Genomic DNA, 27,359 nt, shown 5'->3' on the forward strand with positions numbered 1-27,359 from the left:
GTCCATTTGCCTTCTGTGTGCGTGCTGTCAATTTTGGTTCATTTGGGCGACCTTGGGGAACGGTGAAGGAGTAGATTAATTTCACTCAAACGGAGTAGTAAGAAACCGTTCGGCCGTTCCCAGGACAAAAAATCCCGGTGCTGATGCATTTCACGTTTGTGAGCCTCAGACATGACCGTATGTTAGGCTTCTTTACATTCAGAGTTCTGCGTCAAAACTCAAAACCATCCATTAAAGTGAAACAAAGCAAATACTACACAGTTAACCGAGATGAGGAACAGGGGCATGATAAGGCAGCTTCCTCGTTAGCAGAAGATCCGAAAACTCAAAACACCCAGCACCTTGAAACACCTCTTCACACACACACACACACATCATCCACATACATGCCCAAACTGTCAAACAACTTATTAAAGGCGACTTTTTAATCTGTAAATACAGCCAGAGTCTCTCGATTATGGCTTGTAAAGCAAGATTTTATGACTACTCGATGAACAAGAACATCCTGTTGGAATGTGCACATGGGATTCAAACCTCTGCCTTCTCTGATACCCGCAACACCATTTACACATACAGACAATGTGGTTGTGGACATACAGGCCTCATTTTTCATTGCAGGTTATTTACACATCAAAACACTTGTGCTGTTTGTCTTTCAACTAATCAATTCCCCTGGAAATTGAGGTTTCCAAACTGCTGCAAAACTACACACACACAAACATTCACAAATTTTTATGATGTATGACATTTCTAACATGACATCAATGACAAAAATACCATTAAGAACAAAAGTGAAGCAGTGGCAATGTAAGTATGTAAAGACATTAATATTGTTACAGGAACAATATCACAGCTATGCAATTTCACCAGATCACTGACAAAGCTTTCAGCTATCGATGTATTTATTATGTATGCAAAAAAATGGAGAAATGTTTTGAACCCTTCTCTCTGTCCAGACAGCCAATTGCTCTCTCACTCCTCTTGCCTCCTCTTCCTTTCCAATTTCCTTCCAAAGTAAAAAAAAAATCCTCCCAAACTCCCTTTCCTTCTCTTCCCTTATTTTTTTCTTAAATTCATTTTTTCATTTTTTTTCCCTTTTACCGATGCTTACATAATATTTAACGGTTGTCCACCGTGGATAACTTCAGAGGGCCTGCTGAGTCTTCAAACACCACAATCACCTTCTGTACCATTAATGTCAAGCCGACTCCCAGGTCCAAAGCCATGTTACCGTTACCAGTGAGGTTACCGTTAAAAATGGTAATCGTGCTGGCAGTTACGTGATGGAACTTACCTGATCCGCTGAGTGGGACTGCGTCATGTACTGCGTTCTTATCCCCAGACCAATTGCGCTAGACCAATAGATCATCAGCTGTCAGATTCCACGGTTGGGACGAGCAGGAAAAGTTCAGAAACGGAGGCGTTTTATCCATATGTAATGGAATCTGGCACGTATTTACAGCGCAATTCTTAAAGCACATATTTACATGGCAGAGGCACATTCCCTTTAGCCACAACGTGAATATTTCTGGCCTCAGATGTCTTAAACAGTCAACTTTGCACTTCACAATATGCCCGGCCTCATCAGTCCGAGAAGAGAAATGAGAGAGCTAGAAAGAGAGAGAGAGAGAGAGAGAGAGAGAGAGAGAGAGAGAGAGAGAGAGAGAGAGAGAGAGAGAGAGAGAGAGAGAGAGAGAGAGAGAGAGAGAGAGAGAGAGAGAGAGAGAGATGGGTTATGTGTGTGTGTGTCGGACCCCTCCGCACCCCAGGGCAGCTCGAGGAAGTTGACACAATCTCCCTGGTATGAACACTGCCATGGCGCTCCACATGTCCTGGTACTCACGTGTGCCATGCCAGTCCTGATCAGCATTCCTCAAGTGCAATACAGCAAGTCTGCGAGTCCACTCCAAGCACAACACATCGGGCGAGGCACAGCATGTCTCGTTCAAGGCAAGAGTCACAAGGTCCAAAGTCCAAGGACGAGACTCTTAAGCTCACGACCAGGAAAATAAGACCTAGATGCTTATGAGCTAAGCCAAAGAACAGAGAGTGCAGAACAAGCGAAGGCATCTTGGGACCGGAGAGAGACTCCAACAATTCACATACCCCACACTTTTATTGTCACCTCAAAGCACGGGCTCTATCTCCATGGGCTGGCACCTAGGGGTCTCCTCCATTGCTTATCCCCTGTGATTCTTCCTTCCCAATGGCTCAGGCCGACTTCCCCTGTGGATTCGTCGAGCCACAACGGGCCGTGTACTGATTTGGATCTGGCTTCATCCCGCCACGGCGCGGTCGCTTCTGAATGGATTTAATCAGGTTTTGAGAGGGTTCCTGGAACAGAGACATAACCCGGTTCAAACCAATTTGGGAGTCTTGAGGAAGTGGGAGGTATTGTGATAATGCCAGTGCAAGTGCTGAAATGTTGTTCTCTGCACCCAAGGGCACGAATGATGGAGATAGAGAGGAAAGGTATTCGGAGAAGGAGTGGAGAAAAGAAGAGAGAGAGAGAGAGAGAGAGAGAGAGAGAGAGAGAGAGAGAGAGAGAGAGAGAGAGAGAGAGAGAGAGAGAGAGAGAGAGAGAGAGAGAGAGAGAGAGAGAGAGAGAGGAAAAGTATAGAGAGAGGGATTAGCGAGAAGGATAGGGACAGAATTAGAAGTTATATGGATTGACAAATGAGCTTACACAATCGTCTGTCTAATGAATACACTCGCAACACATCTATTCACATGCAATCCAGTAGTGCACACTTATCTGAGCAAATGCGATGAAATAACTATCCTTATACTCCCTGGAAGCCAAAAACCGCAATAATATGGATATGGCCTATGTCCAAATCACTTTGGTGAGATATACGTAGGGTCAGTTTGAAATTGTAACTGCACAAGACACCTTGGATGTCTATAAAAAAACAGTAACTAGATTCAACACCGAAGACACCATTAACTAGTAGAGCATCCCAGTAGGCAAGGCTCAGTTCCACCCCCGAGCGGTCTTCATCTCGGACCGTTAAGTACCATCCAAAGTGGGAGGAGAGCATCACGTGACTGCAATATGAACATAGTGAGACCGACTGTCATTTTCATCACCTTTGTAGTCATTGCCATTGAAAATAAAAACAACAGGCCTGAGTCTTGCCTGCTGAGCAGCAACACTAGTTGGTGGTGCCTTCCATTCTGAATATAGATATTTCCTTCTTACAACCAATAATAATTCATAGATCTGTTTACTCTTTTGGAATGAAGTGGGTCTCTGAGATTTCTGATTTACCATAAAATGCATGTGATATTTCACAGCAAATCAGACTAACAATGACAGGTATATATATATATATATATATATATATATATATATATATATATATATATATATATATATATATATATATATATATATATATACACTAACAATGACAGGTATATATATATATATATTTATATATCTTTCTTCTTCTTCTTTCGGCTGCTCCCGTTAGGGGTCGCCACAGCGGATCATCCGTTATGATCCGCATAGTGATTTGGCACATGTTTTACGCCGGATGCCCTTCCTGACGCAACCCTGGTCGCCTCTTACGACACAGGGATATGGTACACCTATTTTAACCGGGGTATACACCGGCCCAGTACACTGGTACTCATTTCACTGACCTCGGAAGGATGACAGGCTGAGTCAACCCCCTGGTGTATTAATTCAGTGGCCCAACGGGGCTTGAACTCAGGACCTTTTGGATCCCAAGCCACTGCCCCAACCACTGCGCCAACGCCAGGCTCATATATATATATATATATATATATATATATATATATATATATATATATATATATATATATATATATATATATATATATATATATATATATATATATATATATATATATATATATATATATATATATATATATATATATATATATATATATATATATACACACACACTAACAATGACAGGTGTGCCTGCATAAGCATATATTACTGGGACAGCAACTAAAATGTATTTATTTCTGAATGAGACATTATTTCATTTGAGGATGCAAAGATTTCAAAAATGTTCCGACACAGTATGTCATCAACCTCATCAAAATGGTACTTGCATGAGATGCACTTATACATGTAATTCATGTCACGTAACTTTTTTTGAAGTGACAGTTCTTTTTATACGATGGTGGACCCAGAAATGATTACTATAATTTCAAGTTTGGATGAAATATTCTCTTGGACGAAGTGTATGGCCAGCATGTCGCTCCTTAAGCTACCCATACACTTTGTCTCTGTGAATCCCTTTATTTCCAAATCCAAGCTTTCATGAACTCCATATTTTTTTAAGAAAATGACTTGGGATGAATAAATGGTTTATTAGTCCCCTACCGGTTTCACCGGAGAGAACTATAGGTTTGCTCTTCATCTGTCCGTCCCACCTGTGGTTTTTCTGACTTTTTTTCCCCACATGCCCTTTCACATATTCAACTGAAACTTGGTACATGGATTTATTATAATAAGTTATAGAACAAGATTGAGTTTCAGGGTGTTTCATCTATTTTTCTGCCCTTTTTAGACTTAGAAAATATTACATACTAGTAGTAATGCCCGGCGTTGCTCGGGCTTTCTTGCAAATTTCCTGAATAGCGGTTAGGGGTTAGCGGTTAGGGGTTAGGGGTTAGCGGTTAGGGTTAGGGTTGCAGTTAGGGTTAGCGATTAGGGTTAGGGTTAGCTGTTAGGGTTAGGGTTAGCTGTTAGGGTTAGGGTTAGGGTTAGCTGTTAGGGTTAGGGTTAGCTGTTAGGGTTAGGGTTAGTGTTAGGGTAGCTAACCCTAACCCTAACACTAACCCAAACCCTAACCCGAACAGCTTGGCGTAGCGGAGGTAAACAGCGCCCGGGGCAAAGTGGAAATTTGCGTCCCCCGTAGGCCTTAAACTTGAGTGGATTTGAATGGAAAATCCCATAAGGGATATGGATTTATCGATTTTTTCGAATATCGGAAGTGTTATGGAAAAAATTTATAGCCAATGACCGAAGTTGGACCAAAAGCCATAATTGTACCGAATTTGAATGGAATCCGTTGGAGTTTGTGAAAATGCATCAAAACGAATTTTGAGGGGCCTCTTAAGGAAGACAATAATATCATTAGTACATGTGCCAAATCTTGTTTCATTTCATGCAGTTACAAAAATCTGATGGTGGAACAAAGAAAGGGGCATGCCGAAATATTAATATAGATTATACATGGGTCAGTATTCAGCTGATTGAAAATTGATGATTTATGTGACCTTGACGTGTTGACCTATAAACTTAAAAAACCCCCAAAAACAGGTAATAGGCTTCCAGCTTGTAACTACCTCTACCAGGTGGTGAAGTTTCGTTAAGATCGGAGTAAAAATGTGACCTGTAAGCAATTGACAGAGAAATCGACAACTACAGAGTTCATAGAACACAATACTCCGCACACTGTTCAGGTATATATATATATATATATATACACAGGAGGGCTTTGCCATCTATGGTGGTTATGTTGTTGAATGCAAAGCTCTTGTAGACCTTCCACATGTTGTGGGTTACAAAACACTTCTCCTTCATCCCACCCTGATCCCCTGCCCTTCCCTCTTGACTCTCACTCCACCCCCCTCCTCCCATCCCTCCTCCCACAAAGTAATTTTTGTCTGAGCTGATGCGATGAGCTGATGCTCTTCATCTGTCCGTCCCACCTGTGGTTTTTCTGACTTTTTTTCCCCACATGCCCTTTCACATATTCAACTGAAACTTGGTACATGGATTTATTATAATAAGTTATAGAACAAGATTGAGTTTCAGGGTGTTTCATCTATTTTTCTGCCCTTTTTAGACTTAGAAAATATTACATACTAGTAGTAATGCCCGGCGTTGCTCGGGCTTTCTTGCAAATTTCCTGAATAGCGGTTAGGGGTTAGCGGTTAGGGGTTAGGGGTTAGCGGTTAGGGTTAGGGTTGCAGTTAGGGTTAGCGATTAGGGTTAGGGTTAGCTGTTAGGGTTAGGGTTAGCTGTTAGGGTTAGGGTTAGGGTTAGCTGTTAGGGTTAGGGTTAGCTGTTAGGGTTAGGGTTAGTGTTAGGGTAGCTAACCCTAACCCTAACACTAACCCAAACCCTAACCCGAACAGCTTGGCGTAGCGGAGGTAAACAGCGCCCGGGGCAAAGTGGAAATTTGCGTCCCCCGTAGGCCTTAAACTTGAGTGGATTTGAATGGAAAATCCCATAAGGGATATGGATTTATCGATTTTTTCGAATATCGGAAGTGTTATGGAAAAAATTTATAGCCAATGACCGAAGTTGGACCAAAAGCCATAATTGTACCGAATTTGAATGGAATCCGTTGGAGTTTGTGAAAATGCATCAAAACGAATTTTGAGGGGCCTCTTAAGGAAGACAATAATATCATTAGTACATGTGCCAAATCTTGTTTCATTTCATGCAGTTACAAAAATCTGATGGTGGAACAAAGAAAGGGGCATGCCGAAATATTAATATAGATTATACATGGGTCAGTATTCAGCTGATTGAAAATTGATGATTTATGTGACCTTGACGTGTTGACCTATAAACTTAAAAAACCCCCAAAAACAGGTAATAGGCTTCCAGCTTGTAACTACCTCTACCAGGTGGTGAAGTTTCGTTAAGATCGGAGTAAAAATGTGACCTGTAAGCAATTGACAGAGAAATCGACAACTACAGAGTTCATAGAACACAATACTCCGCACACTGTTCAGGTATATATATATATATATATATACACAGGAGGGCTTTGCCATCTATGGTGGTTATGTTGTTGAATGCAAAGCTCTTGTAGACCTTCCACATGTTGTGGGTTACAAAACACTTCTCCTTCATCCCACCCTGATCCCCTGCCCTTCCCTCTTGACTCTCACTCCACCCCCCTCCTCCCATCCCTCCTCCCACAAAGTAATTTTTGTTGGGCATATATTTGGAAAAGTTAGCTAAGGTGGTAACCATTTTTTTCTACAAGCCCTTCTTTCACACTTGAGAGTTTTATCCTGATATGAGCAGTAAAATTACCTTTAACTCGATATATAGGTTCTGTTTGTACTATTTTCAGTTTTTGAATAATTAGCAATTCTTGCATTTGAGAGAACACATGACGACTTCACTGAACTTAGGATCATAGTAATGTCTTAATTAAGTTTTTCTTTTTTAACAACAAACACCATATTTGTGTTACTGATGGTAAATAAAGCATTTTAAACTCTGCTTGGGAAAATATATATATATTAAAACAAAACTCACTTTGTATTACCACCAACCTCTAACTTACCTCATCGCCTCTAACTTGCCATGTGTCATGTCAAAATCTGCCCCCCCCCCCCCCCCCGGAGGATAAATTCATCGATATGGCCAAAGGAAGTCATGGTATGGAGTCTATAGGCAATAGATGTTTATCCTCGTTGCCATGTAATGAATACGAGGTGAGTTTAGTTCACAAATTTCTTGCAGAGTGCTCGTTAAGTGGCTTAACCACTCAAACAAGCACTCCATTTGAAACCAGTGATAAGGAACAGCTGGTTTGGCAAGCGCTGATTCGCTGCTTGGTAACTGAACACATTCCTGGACATCTCGACAACATACAGTACATACAAAACACTGACAAAGGACAGTTTTTATTTTGACCTGCCACATCTACAAGAGCTATGTGTGGTTGTTGTTTCTGTTGTTGTGATTCTTGTTGGGGGTTGATTTTTTTACTTGCAACATGTGGCAGGTCTATAAGAGCTTTGCATTGTTGTTGTTGTTGTTGGTGGTGTTGTTGGGGGTTGATTTTGAAATGTGCACCCATTGATTGGCTGAACAGTTGCCAGACCACAATAACATCTGTCACTTGACTCCACCCACCATAACACTGAAACAAAATGATATGGCCGCCATCTTGGTTTTCTGGTGGGCTGACCACCACACTTGGACAGTAGATATGTATACATATATATATATATATATATATATATATATATATATATATATATATATATATATACTGTACACCTTTGCTGATTATATATATATATACACTGTCCGGCTTTGTTGTGTCACATTTACATCGGCTTTGTTTGGGTCGTGTTACTCACAATGAGGGACCCCAAAAAGTCAAATAAATATTACACTGAACAACAAAAATTTTTTACTGGAGATGTGTAAAGTGATTTAGACTAATTTGGGTACGCTGATTTCAAAAATCATAACCGTTTTGCTGTATCACGTCAGGATTTTCAGTAACAGAAATATTCCCATTGCCTAGAAGTCAGGATTTCAATGAAATTTACAAAAATTCATTTATTCATTTATTTCATCATGAATGCTTCAAAATTATAGAAATTACAGAAAAACTCCACTAGAATATAATTAAAAATGCTTTAGGCATTTGGCTTTGCGTTTGTGCTGCTCTGTGTCAGTTTCACGATGCAGGAACCAGCAGAAATCGCCCATCATGTTCGGGTTGTGCCGCCCTTGGTAACGCGTCTCCATGAGTGAAATCTCTTGGTGGAATCGCTCGCCGTGCTCGTCCGAGACTGCTCCCAAGTTGTCAGGGAAGAAGTTCAGGTGCTGGTGTAGGAAATGGATTTTCAGGGACATCCTGGAGCCAAGTTTCCTGAAGGACTCCAGCAGCTGCTGCACTATTTCTTCATAGTTGTCCGCGCACTCGTTCCCCAAGAAATTGTCCGTCACAGCTTTGAAGCTCCTCAACGCTGCCAGCTCTTTGGGGTTTAGAGTTGTCGGAAAAGTTTCGTCCTTCATAATCTGTCGGATTTGCGGTCCAACAAAGACACCAGCCTTGATCTTGGCCTCCGACAAGGTGTTGCCAAACTTTTCCTTGAGGTATAAAAACCCACGCCCATTCAGATCCATTGCCCGTACAAAACTTTTCATCAAGCCGAGCTTTTTGTGGAGTGGTGGAAGGAAAACCTTGGCTGGGTCGACAAGGGCGACATGCTTCACGTTGTGTCGACCAGGTACATGCTCTTTTCGCTCTTCCCAATCTTTCTTCGTCCAGTGATTCTTGTCGTCTCTGCTATCCCAGAGACAAAGGAAGCACATGTATTTCGTGTAGCCTGACTGCAGCCCTAACAACAGCGCCACCACTTTCAAGTCTCCGCAGATGTGCCAGTTGAAGTCATTGTACTTGATGGAATCAAGCAGCTGCCGCATAGTCTCATAGGTCTCTGTCATGCCGAACGCGCGAGCCAGTGGGACTGATGGTTTCTCGTTGCCATTGTGGAGCAAAACAGCCTTCAAGCTGTTCTTCCCGAGTCGATGAAGAGGCGCCAGTCTGCAGGATCGGTGATCACACCCAAGTTCTTTCAACAGACCGTTGATGTCACTGCGGAATGTCATCGTGTCTTCCATCTCAAAGAACTCAGCCATGTCTCTGTGACGTGCTCTGAACAAGGATATCTTGGTGTTAGGTTCAAGTAGATTCCACTGCTGCAGCCTTGATCCAAGCAGCTCTGCCTTCGCCTTTGACAGCGAGAGATCTCTTACAAGATCATTTAAGTCTCCCTGGTTCAGAAGGTGTGATTCTTGAGTGTCGGGTTCAAAAGGTTCATCATCACCATCCTCTTCACCACTGCTTACAGCTATGTTCTGATCAGCTGGAGGTGTTGGAACGGGGTTCTCGTCATCATGAGGCACAGGTTTACGAGCAGAGACGCAGTCAGCGTACTTGATGTGACCTTTAGTCTTCTTGTTGAAGCCGGCGATGCTTGTGCAGCAGAAATAACAATCATCATGATGATTCTGCGGCTCACGCCATATCATGGGCACCGCAAATGGCATGCTCGCGCGCTTGCCCACCAACCACTGAGTCAAGGTTGTGTGACAGCTTGTGCAGCAGATGTGTGGTGCCCAGCTCTGTTCTTGGTCCCCCACCTTACACCCGAAGTAGTGAAAGTAGGTGGCCTTCATTTTCACTGCTGTAGATATACTTCGCTGTTGATCTTTTTTGGTATACCGACCACAGACATAACAGAAGTTGTCAGGATGATTGGTACAGGAACGCCTACTCATCTTTATCTGAAAGAAAGAAATATAACACAAGTTAACAACAATTGTACGAAATAGACATGTTAAAGACATATGTAAATTTCATTGAAATCCTGACTTCTAGGCAATGGGAATATTTCTGTTCCTGAAAATCCTGACGTGATACAGCAAAACGGTTATGATTTTTGAAATCAGCGTACCCAAATTAGTCTTAATCACTTTACACATCTCCAGTAAAAAAAATTTTTTGAAATTTGTTGTTCAGTGTTATCAGTAAGGTTTCATCAAGCCCATCAGAACACACGTTACGCACCTCCGTAAAGCCATTCCCGTGGCCATTTTGTTAAACATCATCCAATTTCCATCGGCAGTGTGACTCAGTACTCATGATGTGGTCTGCATGTGTCTTTTGTTACCTCTTTCTCAACTGAGTTAACCGTACTTCACTCCTGATTAAAACGGTACCACCACTTGGCCAAAGTTGTCTGCTCAATTTACATGTTCTTTTTCAAAGTTTTCGCCATCAACTTTTGTGTACAATTTATTTGTTCTACTTAAAATAAATGTCCAGTAAACGGAAAGCGTGGACGAGAGGTCACCATGTCTGCCTGTAATTTTGTATGCATAGCGGCCGTAAAAACAATTACATAACGCTCGGGAGTTAGGAGGGGCGGTGTGGGGCGTGGAGTGAGGGTCCAAATGATACGGAGTGTTACTGGGGGATGGGAGGGTGTTTCTAGTGGTGTTTTGTAACGGCATTAACCAATGACTATTTTGTTTACCCCTATAAGGCTATAATTAGTCAGTTTTTGCATTCACATCTTACATTATAAAAATGATGCAAGATAAATTGTGGAAAATTATAGCATGTATTACATTTATTTTTACTTTTCTAGTCTCATTCCTGAGAGCGGTGGACGGACTGGGATGAATGAGAGCGCTGGACCAACTGGGATGAATGAGAGCGCTGGACCAACTGGGATGAATGAGAGCGCTGGACGGACTGGGATGAATGAGAGCGCTGGACCAACTGGGATGACGCACCTGGAATGAGGTGGGGTTGTTGTTTAGTGGAATGGATCAGGCTCGTATTTCCAACAACACTATCACTGTCCTGCCAATTTTGCTTTTGTCACTATCTGAATATTCCATGTGCCCTTCTCGTCGTCTGATTGATGTTATTCCTCTTGGGGTTATTGTCCTTTGCGATTGTTGCTTTTGGAGTTATGCCATTAATATGAACATCTGAAGATCTACATTTTCCTGTCCTCTATAACAACATACCATTTAGCTCATGTCAGGTCAGACAGATAGCTGTCTTCTCCTCATGTGTGATAATCTTCATGTGTGTTAATCTGCTACCAAAACCATTTTCACACACATGATCATAGTCAGGGGTCGAGGTGATATCTCATCTTCTCAGTGGTAATCTTGACATTTTTCATTGCCTGAAACCAGACCCAGCTAGCTGTACCTGAGACTCGTAATTGATATTGAACCAAACAATGAAGACCCTCGGAGATGAATTGTATAATATATCTTCAACAGCAATAATGAAAGCCTGGCGTTGGTTGAACAGTTAAGGTGGCTTATTTAAAATTCGAGGGTCTTGAGTTCAAGCCCCTGTCAGGCTGTTGAATTAACACCAGGTAAGATTGACTCAACCTGTCATCCTGCCGAGATCGACAAAATGAGTACCAGTGTGCTGGTAACAAGGGAATTGCATCAGTGTCACAGTCGTGCCCCCAGAAAATGATGCAGCCAAGCAGCCATACGGATAAATAAATAAACATGGATAAAGGAGTTGAGTGGACAGAGGAGGTGAAAATATTTATATTTTTAGATCCTCGTGGAGGATCTCTAAGTCTTACTCACGTTGTTGTTCTTGTGGACTTTTTTGTTTCACAGCCTACAGTTTTCATCGAAACTTCCTGAAACTTGGCATATATATGTAAAAATACCCTGCGCAGACAGTAACCATCTCCGATTTTGAAAATTCCTCCGAGAAAAAAAGTTGACGTCATAATATCGCTGCTAATGGAAATCGCCTTTACCATTATCTCCGAAACTAGGCAAGCTGTTTGAATTTTGTTTGCGGGAATCTAGCCGGGCATTAGCACAGATAGTTTATCGCAAACCTGATGCATCACAATGACGTCATATTCGTTTTTATGACGTCATCATTCAGAGGACGAGGATCTTAGCTCATTTGAGCTTGTTTGTCACAGGTCGTGATCACAGTGCAGTCATTCTTGCTAATTTAAGACTTCAAATATTAATCACGACTATTTCCGTTGTAATGAATGTTTTAAACGTGTTGTTTTAGGGTTTTTTAATGTACATAAAATCAGAGGTGATGTTGAGTGCACGAAAGTGGACATGTGCAATGTACATTTCATATAACTTGAAAGTGTATATGTACATAACTTCTTTAAAGTGTACATGTATTTCATAAATATCTCTCGGGAATTTCCCTGGTCTCCTGACTAATTAATTAAGTACGTGGGCATTTCACTACCAAGGCAATTTTCGTTACCTCCAATTTTTTTTTATTAAACATCAAAAATGGCCAAATGAGCTTGAAGGTCTTTGAGGTGGTTTCGGAGGCAATGGTGATGGACCTAGAGAGGGTGACTTCGTGTCCCAGGAGACATCACAACCTGTGGGGTGTCCTGGCATCTCATGTGCAGGTCGGAATTCAACTCGGTGGTGTTTCAGAAATCGGATGATATTTTTGACGAGTTTGTTAAAAAGTATATATTGGTCAAAAAGTTCATCGCCTCATATTGTTGTGGGGCCGGGTCTCGGTGGCGAGCACGATCGCTAGGGGGAGCAGTGGAGTCGGCTCCACCGAACACCCAGAATTTAGGTCGTACCTTTCGGATAAATCCGAAAGGTCACGGGTCCCTTATCGGACGGAAGATCGCCAATAGGTCGACCACGTGGGGTAGGGTCAATTGCTAATTTCAATATACCGAAGTACCCACATCGTCAAACTACCGGGGAAAGTCACCCTCGGCAGGATCTGCGCGATCCGGGCCGTTACCGAGCCGGATCCGAGTCGTACGCCGAGCGGAGAGTACCAGAACCTTGCCGGCCAATTGCATGATTACGGCAACAATGAGGCCTTCTAATTCCCGTTCACAGCGCGGCAAACCAATGGTAGAAATGACAAAGAACAAGCTGGGACATTCAAGAAAAGGGGAATTTATTAACAATAATCGGGGGACGAAGGGAGCACGTAAGGGCAGAGTTATCCAAATAAAGAAAGGTATCAAATATACAAGCAATTCCTTAAACAATTCTACTTAGAGACAGGGCCCACCGCCCACGGACACACACACGCACACACAAATACCCAGAAAGAGATGGACCTCGAGGTCTTTATTGCTCCTTCTGCTTGGAGGGAAGACGAGCTGAGGGAAGAGAACGTGCTGGCTACCTGGCCGTGTTCGCGCGGCTCGACATCCGCACCTTCCCGGAGCACCAGTCGCCAAAGAACGGACCAGGGCAGCCGAACCCAGAGAAGGTGAGACGAGGTGATCTCCCGTGATGAGATGGTCGACCGCTTGTCATAATGCACCAGATGAGACGCCTCGGATGCGCGCGATGCAGTCAGCTGCAGACCCAGACAGAAGCACGCTTGAGCAGACGGGACGCAATCATTAATCCTTTCTTCCATCCTTCGGGGCACGGTTCACTCCCCCGTGGCCTGCTCTCATTCGGTGCACGGCATGTGCGCGGTGCATGGCTCCGCCTTCTTGCAAAGGACCACCCCAGCCTTTAGTCCGCTCCTCGCCCATTGGGCAGAAAATTACGCATACCCTTATTTGGCACCAAGCCAGAACTAAATGCTTCGTGACCATATTCGGTGCAAAATCCACACCGCCTGGGATATGGAATTCCACCCACGCACACACCCGCATGCCGCGAGGAGAGTGTTGTTGTTGTTGTTGTTGTTGTAAAAGTGAAGATGGGCGTTGTCATTGTTGTTGGTGATGTAAAAATCCTATCTATAATATAACTGCGCAGTGCACGTACACTTAATCGCCCATTATACATAGGACGGGACCCTACCTAGAAACACATACTTACCGATATAACTGATCTATAAGGACTCTGGCTGTTGTGTGCGATGGGTTCCAGATTCATAACAATATATCATACGTAACAATCCCAGTGTAATTACCATTAAGCTGAACATAATGTCTGAATCCCATTGCTACTGACTTCCATATTTCATGGATCAGCGATTGGCAGTGACTTTCTTCCCATAAAACTTTTTTGGGGTGGTACAAAGTGCATTTTTCAATTATCCCAACCATATCCACCAAATTTCTCTTCCCTTGTCCCAATATGACATTCAAAATGGTGAAATCCACCCCAGAATGCTTGGTGCGTATGCACAGAACCCCCTGGGAAACGGTGGTGTTCAGGGCACCATAAAGTATATAGTGTGTGCGAGATAAGGATTTGTTACCTGACATCTCACAAAGCTGCATAAGAAGCCAAAAATACTTGGAAAAGTACCTGAGAGAAAGGACTGTGCCTCTGCACAACGAAAGATTTGGATAACTTTCTCAGCTCATCGAACAGGCAGCTGCCCACACTGCAAACTCCCAACCATGTCGGCCGGTGGAAGGCCCGAGTGGACGGGCGTGTGCTACACAAACCACCGATGGATCGCTACCAGTGAATGGACTTTGAACCATGTGAGAGTGTGCCTCCTGTGAACATGGCAGGCTGAGTGATTTATTTCATGGACATCCACAATTGGAAAGACAATGCTGTGCGTCATTATCAAGTAAGAGTAATCAACTCTTAGGCAAAGGACATCTTCGCGACATGAAAATGCATAAAACTTGTGCCTGCTATATTTACATTTGAGCTGGATGTATCAGGTAGACCTCCCTGAGGAAGACGCCGTATCTAGTTTGGGTGCTTCTGAACACTGATGGGAAGGTCATATCTGGGGCTTGTTGAACACAGCGTAAGTTTAAAATGATTATATTTACTATTACTCATGAAATGGAAGACCAAGAAGGAACCACAAGAAGTAAAGAGCAAAGATGGACTCATCAGGAGGAACCTGGATAGGATTCGAGTTTCAGCCACTACTCCACAACCCTCAAACCCATCCAAGCACAGCCAAGTGAGCCTTACAGAAAAAAAATTCTACAATAATTCACTTCTCCTTAGAGAGCTAGATAACGAAAGAGAATAACATAGGGATGAAAGAGATGAAAAAGCAAGAATTGGAATGAATAAATATTCATGTTTGGGAGTAGCAATGGGAGGATATGAGGGCTGTTATAAATACATTGTTTGGTTCTGGGGCCACAAGATAAATTGTACGAGATTTTTGAATAGATTGCCAAAAGGAGTACCGTGTGTGTGTGTGTGTGTGTGTGTGTGTGTGTGTGTGTGTGTGTGTGTGTGTGTGTGTGTGTATGTGTGTGTGTGTGTGTGTGTGTGTGTGTGTGTGTGTGTGTGTGTGTGTTGTTTATACAGGATGGGGCAGTTATATCTGACACGTTTGCAATCTTTCTAGCCGGAAGCAGTCTTGGCCGAAGTAATTATGTTTTCTTGTTTTACAGATAATACTTTAAAGTTTTTAATGATGCGCACTTTATATGCAATGAGTATTGTATTTTTTATTTTTAATATATATTTTTTTAATGCAATGAGCATGCCAATTTCACAAACAAGGTCATCATGACAGATGAGGCACACTTTGATTTGGCAGATTTAACTCCACCAGATTTCTTCCTTTGGGGAATTCTGAAGGGCAAAGTTTATAAGGGACATCCAACATCGATCGATGAATCAGAGGCAAACATCACTGCAACCGTCCGCTCTATTGATCAAGAGACATTACTTGCGGTAATGAACAATATGATGATCTGCTGTCGTGAATGCACGACTTCGAAAGGGACCCATTTGTCTGATGTAATTTTTAAGAATTAAAGAATCAAAATTGATTTGAAAAAACTTTTTTTTCTTCCCCTCGGGGGGGGGGGGGGCATGGGGTTGGTTAAAAACACACATCAACCACACAACCTCCCTTGACAAGACCCCCACCAACAGCACTTCATATACAATCACCCATCAATGCTCAAACTACCTAAAAGTCTTGTCAACATCCCCATACCACTCCATCTCCATAACTTCCAGGTACTTATCCAATTCCAATTTAAACTGATCTACTTTTTCTGCTGCCACTACCTATCCAGGGAGACCATTCCATCCAGGCAGACTATCCCCCCTCCTGGAATTATCCAAACATGTTCCTTCCCTTTTCTTTCCTCCTCATGTCTTACACTAAACCCCCCCTCCCCCCATTATTTTTCTTTTCTGTATTTAAATTCTCTCTCTCACACTCTCCTCGTGGTACGTAGGTAATAAATAGATGGTTCTGAAGTTTAACAGGAAATGACGACGGACTTTTTGACGGGCATATTGGAGAACGATCGCCGTGTAATCGGAAACGCAACGACCTGACAGATTGAAGTCACGCGAACATATTCGCTTGCAAACCGTGTTTTTAATACATATTATCTACTTAAACGTTTTACGCATTTTTAACATCTACGTTGAAATAATCGAAAGAATTTATCGGAAAACTTAAGCGGTGTATGTGCAAGAAAGACTGGACCGCAGGTTTATTCCGAGAACGACTCGGGAAAGAAAATTGTGAATTATTTATATAACGATTGTTATTATTAGTACTCGTATTCTGCTTCATTTCCAAAGATTTGAAGGGGAGAGGAAACTTAACTCGGAGGAAATTTTCGGAGGCGAGAAGGGGGAAGCATGGCACTCGCTGCCGATTCTATATTAACACTGTTTAAACTCTACAAGCGTCGAGACCGACCTCCTGATCTGCGTTCCGTACTCGATGTAAGAGATGCTGCCTCTGGTTATCCACAGGTACGAGTTCATAATCACGTGTGTCTCTGTTTCGGTTTGAATTCTCATCTTGACTGAAGAACTCGGCCTGCCGTTTCCCTGGACATGGTGTTTCATTGCTCTTGATGACGAGTTCAATAATTATTGGTTGTTTTCATATTCCATAGGATGGAGGTGATTCTGATTTCCTGCCTTTGCTTGAAATGTATTCTTCACGATAAAAAAACAAGTTTTTGTTTATAAATTACGGTGTTAACGTCTTGTGCTGTGGACGGCAGCATACTCGTCCTGTCTATGTCGAGTTTCTTCGTTCTGATTTAAAACCAAACTTGAGCTGCGTCGGTGAAATCTCAGTGACGTCACGGTAAACGGATTCAAAAACGTGAACATCACGTGACTTGTGATCGGTGCTGAAGCCGCTGTCACACCTTGACGTTTTAGCCAGTGTATGCCGACATATGAAAAATTTGCCGAATACGGTATGGGTAAGTTTTGTATACGTTAAGAGCACGCTGGCATACGTCATAGTACGCCGAGTCCGTCGACAAATTTTAAGCATGCTGAAAATGTTTCGACGTATGACACACATTCTACATACGCTGGCCATAAGTTGTAGGCACATTATCGACATAAGAGGTGAGGTGGAGGGGGAAAGGGCGAGGAGGGAGAGGGAGGAAGGGAAAGTGAAGGGAAAGTGAGGTGAGGTGGGGGGAAGGGAAGGCAGATGTGCGGTGCAGCGTTCAATTACGATTCATATTGACTCATCAAAATGATTCTGCATCGAATAACAGTGCAGATGGAAACAATGTCTGAAATCCATGTTCGACTGGTCATCTATCTATAATTCCAGCTGTGTGTGTGTGTGTGTGTGTGTGTGTGTGTGTGTGTGTGTGTGTGTGTGTGTGTGTGTGTGTGTGTGTGTGTGTGTGTGTGTGTGTGTGTGTGTGTGTGTGTGTGTGTGTGTGTGTGTGAGACACCACTGTTTCTCGACAACCACTGGTCCGATCTAATTGAAACTTGCCAGGTATATTGCTGGGGACCTGAGTATGTGCCTTTTCAAGGTTTGATATTAATCGGACAAGTGGTTCCCAAGTTATGGCCATTTATTTACCAACCAATGACAGGACGCGTGGCCGATGGGGAAAGGGCGCCATTAAGTTACCAATGACAGGACACGTTGCTGCGTAGGCGTGGCTGTTGGGGAAGAAATCCTCAGCCGCAGTCCCCATTACGGGTTACAACGTATGAACTTCGGAAAGTGATGACTTGCTGTATTCTAATAATTTCTCGATCTTGTTATGCGCATTTATAGATAAACACAATTCCCCAATCCAGTCGTCGTTTACGAGAGCGAAGGAACGGCCTGTATGGTTGTTGTTTCTGGCATGCGGTTTGAAAGTTTTTTTTTTTTTGCACACAAGAGCAAAGGAACAGCCTGTGTGGTTTCTGGCACGTGGTTTGAAAGTCATTATTTTTATTTTTTTTGCACATACGGGCACGCACTAGTACTATAAATATCGCCTGAAGACGAGCACCGCCCAGGCACAAACAATGTCGATAGATATGTGTGGGAGGAGGGTGCTGCACTGTATTTGGAGGGGGGCAGAGACAGAGACAGATGGGAGGAATTTCAATAAACGAATTAAATTTTTAAAATCTTGTATTTTAGATGTTTCAAGGAGATGTGCGTAAACATTATTCTTTATAAACAGCTGCCAATCGTCATGTGTCGGGTGGGAAAAATTTGATTAATTTAGAAAACGTGTTGATACGGCAACCAGCTCAGAAATCGGGTGTTGTCAAATGTATTTCGCTTTGAAACCCAAAAGATGAACCACATAACCTTTCTAAAGCACACCCAGTTCATATAAAAAAAACTGCTTTAGAAACACCCGTGAGAACAAAGGAAACCATGATAGTTCGTACACTGCTGAGGTTAAAAGTTAAAACTTCCACCATTCATTATCATCAGATATGGGATAAAACTTTGCCACCACGGCATCCATAAGCAGGCAGGTAGGCATGCACACACACACCCACAGAGAGTCCCTTTACAGATCCAAATCTACCCATATGTACCACGTCAACATGTGCTGTCTACCTACCTCTACCTTGTAGCAACTACCGACTGTACATCCCTATCGGGACATGAACTGTACCGCTATCAACTGTGGGGCACTCGGCAAGTTTTTCGAGCACGCCACAAAATAGTTGATACGGGACGACCGACTTGGCAAGCGATAGCAAGCTGATTGTTAATAGCACATACCTGCAAAAAAACAAAACCGCCGATTTCTTTTACCCTTATCTTGTTAACATTTTCAGATTTCACTGCAGATTTCGAATTATTTAGTCCACATGAGCCAATCCTCCAAACTCTAAATATATTTTGATGATATACTTGAATCAGTCTGTGAGAATAGTTCGTTGAAAATCGCATCATATAATGCATAAAATCACTCCAAGCTCCAAATTTTAAAACCAAAGCACTTGCAAAGCGATGTATGCAGCGATTCGTAGGTATGTGGATGAGGCATTCGATGATATCACTGAGGAAAGTGGGGAAAAAAGAAAAACATTTTTGAGCACTTGATCATTAATAAACCATTGCGGCCTGTTCCAAATCAAGGCATTGATGAGCAGACTGAAGAAAATGGCGAATTCCGACGCCAGTGAGGGAGAACGAAGTGACCGAGGATGCGCCTTGACCAAGGATATAATTAAATATGGCTGTTAATTATCTTCAAAAGGAATGTTTTAATTAACCCAAACACCCAATTTCCATTCCTGCATTTCCTTGGACTTTTCTTACGATGCATGCATAGTTTCAGGTTGATAGGTTTCATGGTTTTGGAGTTATGGAGGAGACGTATACACACATTGACATTTATTTGTGAAAGCATACGAACCGTGCTTCCCCATTGTCTCGGGGACTTCGGGGTAACGTGGAAATTCGTCCTTGATGGTCTCGCTGAGTGCGGATTGAAAAGCAGTCATAGTCACCGGAGCGATGACATCATTGAAAACCGGAGTGCTCTGATCAAGTTTGGGTGTTCTCTTGTATCTGTCTGAAATCCAGTTTCTGAAAGAGAGTGTTTGTGCGTGATTTGTGCCACAGGTCTGCCATGAGCCTTAGCGCCTGTAATAAAAAGAAGTGTTTGGCTTGATTAAATTGGTTTATGTTGCATGGAAGCATACTTAAAACAAGACAGAGTAATCGGAGATTGCAGACCCTCCCCAGGACTGCTTTTGTGTGGTGTATTTTGTGTACTGGTGTGTTACATAATTAATAAGAGACATAATTAGAACTGCCACTTTATAACTGCCTACAGTGATGACCAAGTACGAAGACGTCCTGCTTTGATGCAACCCCGCTTTGATCGGACACCTGACCCTGACCCATGATGTTTATTTATTAAATTGGTACAGAAGACCAAATAGGTATAGTCCTGCATTGGAGTCATCAGAAGGAACCCAAACAAGCAAAAAGCAAAGATGAAATCATCAGGAGGAACCTGGATAGGATTTGCATTTCAGCTGCTACTCTTCCACCCACAAACCCATCCAGGCACAGTCAAGTGACCCTTTTCCAAAAAAATAAAAATAAAACCCATATCAAAAAATTTAACATTTCTCGTTGCTAGACCATGTTTCTGATCAAGTTGAAAATTAAAACATGTCTTAGCCATCACGACTAGATCATAAATGTGAAGTTGCACGTCGTTTTATTAAACGGTTCCAGAGAAAACATTATTTAATATTTTTCTTCAATCCAATATGGCCACCAAACCATGTGACCTATCAATTATTCCTTAATAAACTTGGACACCCCTGGCTTGGGGAACACTTGTGTGAAGCTTCCCCTCGATTTGTCCAGCTGTTCTGGAAAAGAAGATTTTTTTTGTTATAGGTTTTAGGGTAAATCCAATATGGCTGCCAAACCATGTGACCAATGACATCATATGTGTGAACCTTTTATTTCCCATGGACAGGCAGTCATACTTGTAAAGTTTTGCCTCGATCTGTTCAGCCACTTCAGGGAAGATTTTTGAAGGTTTTTTTTATTTTTTTATATTTTTTATTTTTTTCAAATATGGCTGCCGAATCATGTGACCGATGTCATGATTTTTTTTTCTTTTTGCCCATTTTATTTGACCCTCAATTTTTCATACTGATAGGATGTGGCATTCCACATGTGCAATTATGACATCATAATGAGGGAACCGATAACATGAAAAAAAAATCACACATTCCCAATGAGGAGTATACTTGCTATGTGCCAAGTGTCAATTTTTTTCCTTGGTGCGGTTTTAGAGATGGAGGTCCAAAGTTTTTTTTTTTTCCGTTTTACCAATATGGCTGCCACACCACGTGATCCATGACGTCATCATTATCATGAAAACATTCTACATGAGTAGTCGCACCAATGGTGAAAATTTCGTCTCCATCCGACAAGCGGTTGTCGGTTGTCTTCTCAGGATGTCGCTAAAACGGGTGAAATAGTAACACTATTTCATAAAGGAAAAGCAACTTCGGACCTCGCCACAATGGGAACATTTCTTACATTTACATTTCCCTCTCCCAGAGAGAGGGAGGGAGAGAGGGGGCCTGTCTTATATTTCATGAGTGAAAAACAGATATGTATCTTATTTTATCTAAAGCTTCGAATTTGTTCACGGAGTTGTTGGTACTTGAACCACATGTGCGATGACAACCTCGGTGGACTTGGGCATGAATTTCAAGGACATATAATGAAATAATATTGTTACGAATTCGCGCCCGCCGGCGTGCGATCGCCCGCGTTTCTCTAATCGCAACCGCGTCGCCCACCGGACGGACAATTCATTCGTGACTTTCCGGAGCTAACGCCGGAAACCAGTCACAGGTGGGTTTCTAATCCCACCACGGCCGTGCCAATTGTCTACCCGCGCAAGATAGGGTCACTCGCCGAATTCGATGTACCTAAGTACCTGCGCGGAGAGCTGACCAGGCAGCCGTACCTCGACGCAGGTCGGCTTGGGACACGAAACTCTTAAGTGGTCCGTTCCGTTCTGCAGTGATAACCGAGCGGGTATTATCACCGATCTCGCCGGATCCGATTCTATTTAACGGGTGTTTGAAACCCCACTATTTATTTCGCGATGCAAGATGGCATTTTCAATAGGGGAAAGAGGATGCAACAAATGGGATACATTCAAACCAAGCACATTTATTTAGACAACACGTATGCAGGCAAATAGGGAACAAAAGCAAAACACTCATGCAGTTCATTTATGAAGATTGCGGGACTTACGCATGCAACTATACAGCCAAACACAATGCAAAGGAGAGAGCTAATACCGTCTATCTATTATGTACAGTCACTTATACAGTTTTACTTGACAGACGGCGCCACGACAACATTCATTCAAAAGCCCAAAAGAAAAGGACCCCCTCACAGACAAGGTCAGGCTGGACCAGTTGGATTTTTATGACACGGGATCTGGAAGACCAAACGGGTCCCGCGAGACCGTAGCAGGTTACCTGCACCCTCAAGGTGCCTTGGTGGTCGGCGAGCTCTTTTCGGCAATCTCCTCCTGACTGCGTGGCAGAGCTGGTCCTCCACACACAACCCTCGCGAATTTGCACCCAGAGGGAAAGGCAGCACCTCGACGTCGTACACCCCAGAAGGCGAAACCACCAAAGCCACGAGCTTGGACCGCACCAGCGACGGACCACACCAGCGACGGACCCGAACACTGACTCAAAAGACAAAGGACCAAGACTAAGTTCCAGCTCGAAAACCACCAAAGAAAGACAGACGAAGGCCACCCCGAAGACCAAGACACGAAGCTCGCGTGCTGTCCGCCTTATATCCCCTGGGGCTCGGCGCTTCGCCCCTCCCCGTTTTCGGCTCCACCTTCCTTCGAGCCTTTTCGAGAAGCTTCTCGAAAAGGGGCGTTCCTCAGCTCCGAGCGCCTCATTCCTCGTATCCACCAATCGCGAGCAAGCTGCCTCGCCCTTCCATTCACACCAAACGCGGAGAAAAACAAGGCGGGAAAACCCACGCACCATTGGAGGTTTCTTTTCTCGGTCTTTTTACTCGCGTTCTCGGACGGTTTTCGACACGGAAAGGGTTGTAGCGTGGTTTGTGGAGGATGGTGTTTGATAGCTGGCGTAGCGGCGAAGATGGTTCGATGGTGGCATACTTGTTGCGATTGTAGCGTGGTTGGCGTTGTGGTGTGGTTGGTGGTGGTTGTTGTTGGCGTTGTGGTTGTTTGGGGGGCGAAGTTGGTTGCTGTAATGGTGGTTGTGATATGGTCGGTCCAAAATAACGATAGCAACAGAAAAACCTACCTCAAAGGGTCACAGCCCGGTGAACACTAAGAAATCCCTCTGAACAACGATGGGGAAACCTATCTGAACACTCGCTTACCGGGATAACTGATCTAAGGAACCTTTTTGGTGTTCTGCAAGTTTCCACAGCCGTAACAATATATTATTATGCATGTGGTGTGTGGAATTTGAATCGAGCTTTTCTCCATCATGATCACGGGCTTCAAATGAGAATGCTAAAAATGCCAAACACATTGGAGTGAGACACTGCAATTAAGGTTGGGATATGGCAGAAACACAATTATTGTAAAACATGATCTTCGAGAAGTGCAATTGGACTGAAACTAAATGCAAAATAAATGATAAATCTGAGGAGGTTTCGGCATTTACAAGTTGCCCATACAACTGATAACCTTTATCTGTTAATGAGGTTCAGATCCCATGAAGGTGTTGTTATCTCTTGGGCCTATTGCAGAGTATGTGTTTCCCAATCACACTTACTCTACCCTCAAAAAATATGAAAAAAAAATTTCTTCCTCTTTCCTCCCAGAGGGTTATATTAGGGTTCAGGCAAAGCATTCTGCCGAGTCTGTTTTGAAGGTCAGCCTTGTTGAGAGACAAACTTAATTAGTTTGTTGTGCAGGCGTTTTCACTGAATCTCTGCATGGCAGACAAACACCATATTTGCAGGCACAAGTCCATTTAAAACCCTGTTGATATTTTTACAATCTTAGCTTTATTTAAAACCAGCAAATACCACCTATCGCTTCGCCGACTCGGAGAGGGAGGGAGAGGGAGGGAGAGGGAGGGAGAGAGTGGGTGGGAGAGGGAGGGAGAGAGTGGGTGGGAGAGGGAGGGAGAGAGTGGGTGGGAGAGGGAGGGAGAGAGTGGGTGGGAGAGGGAGGGAGAGAGTGGGTGGGAGAGGGAGGGAGAGAGTGGGGTGGGAGAGGGAGGGAGAGGCAGGGAGGGAGAGGGAGGGAGAGGGAGGGAGAGGGTGGGTGGGAGAGGGAGGGAGAGGGTGGGTGGGAGAGGGAGGGAGAGAGTGGGTGGGAGAGGGAGGGAGAGAGTGGGGTGGGAGAGGGAGGGAGAGGCAGGGTGAGAGTGGGGTGGGTGGGAGAGGGAGGGAGAGAGTGGGTGAGGAGAGGGAGGGAGAGAGTGGGTGGGAGAGGGAGGGAGAGAGTGGGTGGGAGAGGGAGGGAGAGAGTGGGGTGGGAGAGGGAGGGAGAGGGAGGGAGAGAGTGGGGTGGGAGAGGGAGGGAGAGGGAGGGAGGGTGGGAGAGGGAGGGAGAGGGAGGGAGAGGGTGGGTGGGAGAGGGAGGGAGAGGGAGGGAGAGGGTGGGTGGGAGAGGGAGGGAGAGAGTGGGGTGGGAGAGGGAGGGAGAGGCAGGGTGAGAGTGGGGTGGGAGAGGGAGGGAGAGGGAGGGAGAGGCAGGGTGAGAGTGGGGTGGGAGAGGGAGGGAGAGAGTGGGTGAGGGAGGGAGGGAGAGAGTGGGGTGGGAGAGGGAGGGAGAGGCAGGGAGAGAGTGGGGTGGGAGAGGGAGGGAGAGGGAGGGAGAGAGTGGGGTGGGAGAGGGAGGGAGAGGGAGGGAGAGGGTGGGTGGGAGAGGGAGGGAGAGGGAGGGAGAGGGTGGTGTGGGAGAGGGAGGGAGAGAGTGGGAGGGAGAGGGAGGGAGAGAGTGGGGTGGGAGAGGGAGGGAGAGGGAGGGAGAGGGTGGGGTGGGAGAGGGAGGGAGAGAGTGGGTGGGAGAGGGAGGGAGAGAGTGGGGTGGGAGAGGGAGGGAGAGGCAGTGTGAGAGTGGGGTGGGAGAGGGAGGGAGAGAGTGGGTGAGGGAGGGAGGGAGAGAGTGGGGTGGGAGAGGGAGGGAGAGGCAGGGGGAGAGTGGGGTGGGAGAGGGAGGGATAGAGTGGGGTGGGAGAGGGAGGGATAGAGTGGGGTGGGAGAGAGAGGGAGGGAGAGAGTGGGGTGGGAGAGGGAGCGAGAGAGTGGGGTGGGAGAGGGAGGGAGAGAGTGGGGAGGGAAGGGAGAGAGTAGGGAAGGGAGGGAGAGAGTGGGGAGGGAAGGGAGGGATACAGTGGGGACAGAAGGGAGGGAGAGAGTGGGGTGGGAGAGAGTGGGGAGGGAAGGGAGGGAGAGAGTGGGGAGGGAAGGGAGGGAGAGAGTGGGGTGGGAGAGGGAGGGAAGGGAGGGAGAGAGTGGGGTGGGAGAGGGAGGGAAGGGAGGGAGAGAGTGGGGTGGGAGAGGGGAGAGTGGGGAGGGAAGGGAGAGAGGGAGGGAGAGAGTGGGGAGGGAAGGGAGAGAGTGGGGAGGGAAGGGAGAGAGGGAGGGAGAGAGTGGGGAGGGAAGGGAGAGAGGGAGGGAGAGAGTGGGGAGGGAAGGGAGGGAGAGAGTGGGGAGGGAGAGAGTGGGGTGGGAGAGGGAGGGAATGGAGAGGAAATGTGGGGGGGGGAAGGGAGTGAGGAATGGAGGGAGAGAGTGGGGGGAGGGAGGGAAGGGAGTGAGGAATGGAGGGAGAGAGTGGGGGGAGGGAGGGAGAGAATGGAGGGAGAGAGGGAATGGAGGGAGAGAATGGAGGGGGGGAGGGAGGAATGGAGGGAAGGGCGGGGTGGGAGAGGGAGGGAGGGAGAGAGTGGGGGGAGGGAGAGGGAGAGAGTGGGAGGGAGAAGGAGGGAAGGGGAGAGGAAAAGGGAGGGAGAGGGAGGGAAGGGGAGAGGAAAAGGGAGGGAGAGAGTGGGAGGGAGAAGGAGGGAAGGGGAGAGGAAAAGGGAGGGAGAGAGTGGGAGGTTGAGGGAGGGAAGGGGAGAGGAAGAGGGAGGGAGGGAGAGAGTGTGGGGGAGGGAGAGAGTGGGGGCGGAAGGAGAGGTGGAGGGGAAGGGAGGGAGAGAGGGGGAAGGGAGGGAGAGAGTGGGGGCGGAGGGAGAGAGTGGCGTGAGGGAGGGAGGAAGAGGGAGTGGAGGGAGAGAGTGGCGTGGGGGAGGGAGCGGAGGGAGTGTGATGCTTCACCACACGTCGTTTTGCACTCTGTAAGGTCGGGGGTACGAGGAGGATGGAGGAGCAAGGAGGGTGAAGTGTGTGTGTGTGTGTGTGTGTGTGTGTGTGTGTGTGTGTGTGTGTGTGTGTGTGTGTGTGTGTGTGTGTGTGTGTGTGTGTGTGTGTGTGTGTGTGTGTGTGTGTGTGTGTGTGTGTGTGTGTGTGTGTGTGTGTGTACCACTGAGAACATTTAATGTCAATGGCTGCCCCTACAACCTCAAGTACATGAGTTTGCCAATTCTCCAAACAGTGACTTCCTTTTATTTATTAAGAGAAAGACAGAGACATAATTCTTGCGGGAAAATGCACATCATTCTCCTCCTGGATTGTCCCCCAAATTATTTGTGCAGCAGGAATATGTCTGTAACGAACGATACATTGGAGGAACATAAAAAAGTTTTTTTTTTTTTTCAAGAATGAAGGCAATCACAAATTTTAACGCCAGTGATTATTATTATTATTATTATTATTAGTATTATTTTTAATCTCCCTCCCCTCCCCATCACCCCCCCCACTCCCACGGTCATTTCAAAAAGCTAAATTCTATTTCACAAAGTATTGTTAAAGATCCGGTTCGAGTTTCACCATGGGGGGAAGCACTCGAGTACCTATTGAACACCTGGTCCTGAAGTCTCCGGGCACGAATAACTTCATGCTCCAGCGAGGTGTTGTGCAATCACGAGGGCCGATTGGTCCTGCCAATCCGGCAGGATTACACTGTTTCACGTGATACCTTACTTGTGGACTGCTGCACAAAGGTGGGGGTGGGGGGTGGTATCTGGTACCCTCAAAGCGTGCTCTATGGTAAATTGGAGGAACTTAAAAAAAAAAAACTCACCGGATGAGTGCAGCCGAGCGGAGCTGCGAGTACACACCAGCGAACAAGAGCAAATTACATGGGGTAGAACTTCCAGCTGAATTGCATGCGGACTTTGCTGGACCAAGAGGGAAAAGACGGGATGAGCTGGGTACATTTATAACAAGGGAAATGCGAATATTTACAAAAGGAACAAGACAGTGCAGACTATACTGATATAATGAACTTGCTCACTCTTAACTTGTACTATACAAGACAGTCGCCATCAGAAACAT

The 27,359-nt window shown here is 45.0% G+C and overlaps 1 protein-coding gene across 4 annotated transcripts in view; it reads left to right on the forward strand.

Annotated features, from left to right (window-relative positions):
• Positions 1–16,785: 16,785 nt before the first annotated feature.
• ALKBH1 (alkB homolog 1, histone H2A dioxygenase) overlaps positions 16,786–27,359 on the forward strand; it is an 81,542-nt gene continuing 70,968 nt past the window's right edge. For 2 of the 4 annotated variants that reach the window (XM_085894965.1, XM_085894966.1), the window contains exon 1: positions 16,786–16,945. In XM_085894965.1, coding sequence (XP_085751091.1) covers positions 16,829–16,945 — 117 coding nt within the window. In that variant the 5' untranslated portion in view covers positions 16,786–16,828. Of the gene's footprint in view, positions 16,946–17,076; positions 17,099–17,328; positions 17,410–27,359 lie in introns of those variants that run through there. The other 2 variants (XM_085894968.1, XM_085894967.1) reach the window with 2 other exon arrangements.

Source organism: Eptatretus burgeri, chromosome 9 (assembly GCF_056783735.1).
Source record: "Eptatretus burgeri isolate ZD-2024b chromosome 9, Ebu_testis_v1, whole genome shotgun sequence".
Taxonomy (NCBI): Eukaryota; Metazoa; Chordata; class Myxini; order Myxiniformes; family Myxinidae; genus Eptatretus; species Eptatretus burgeri.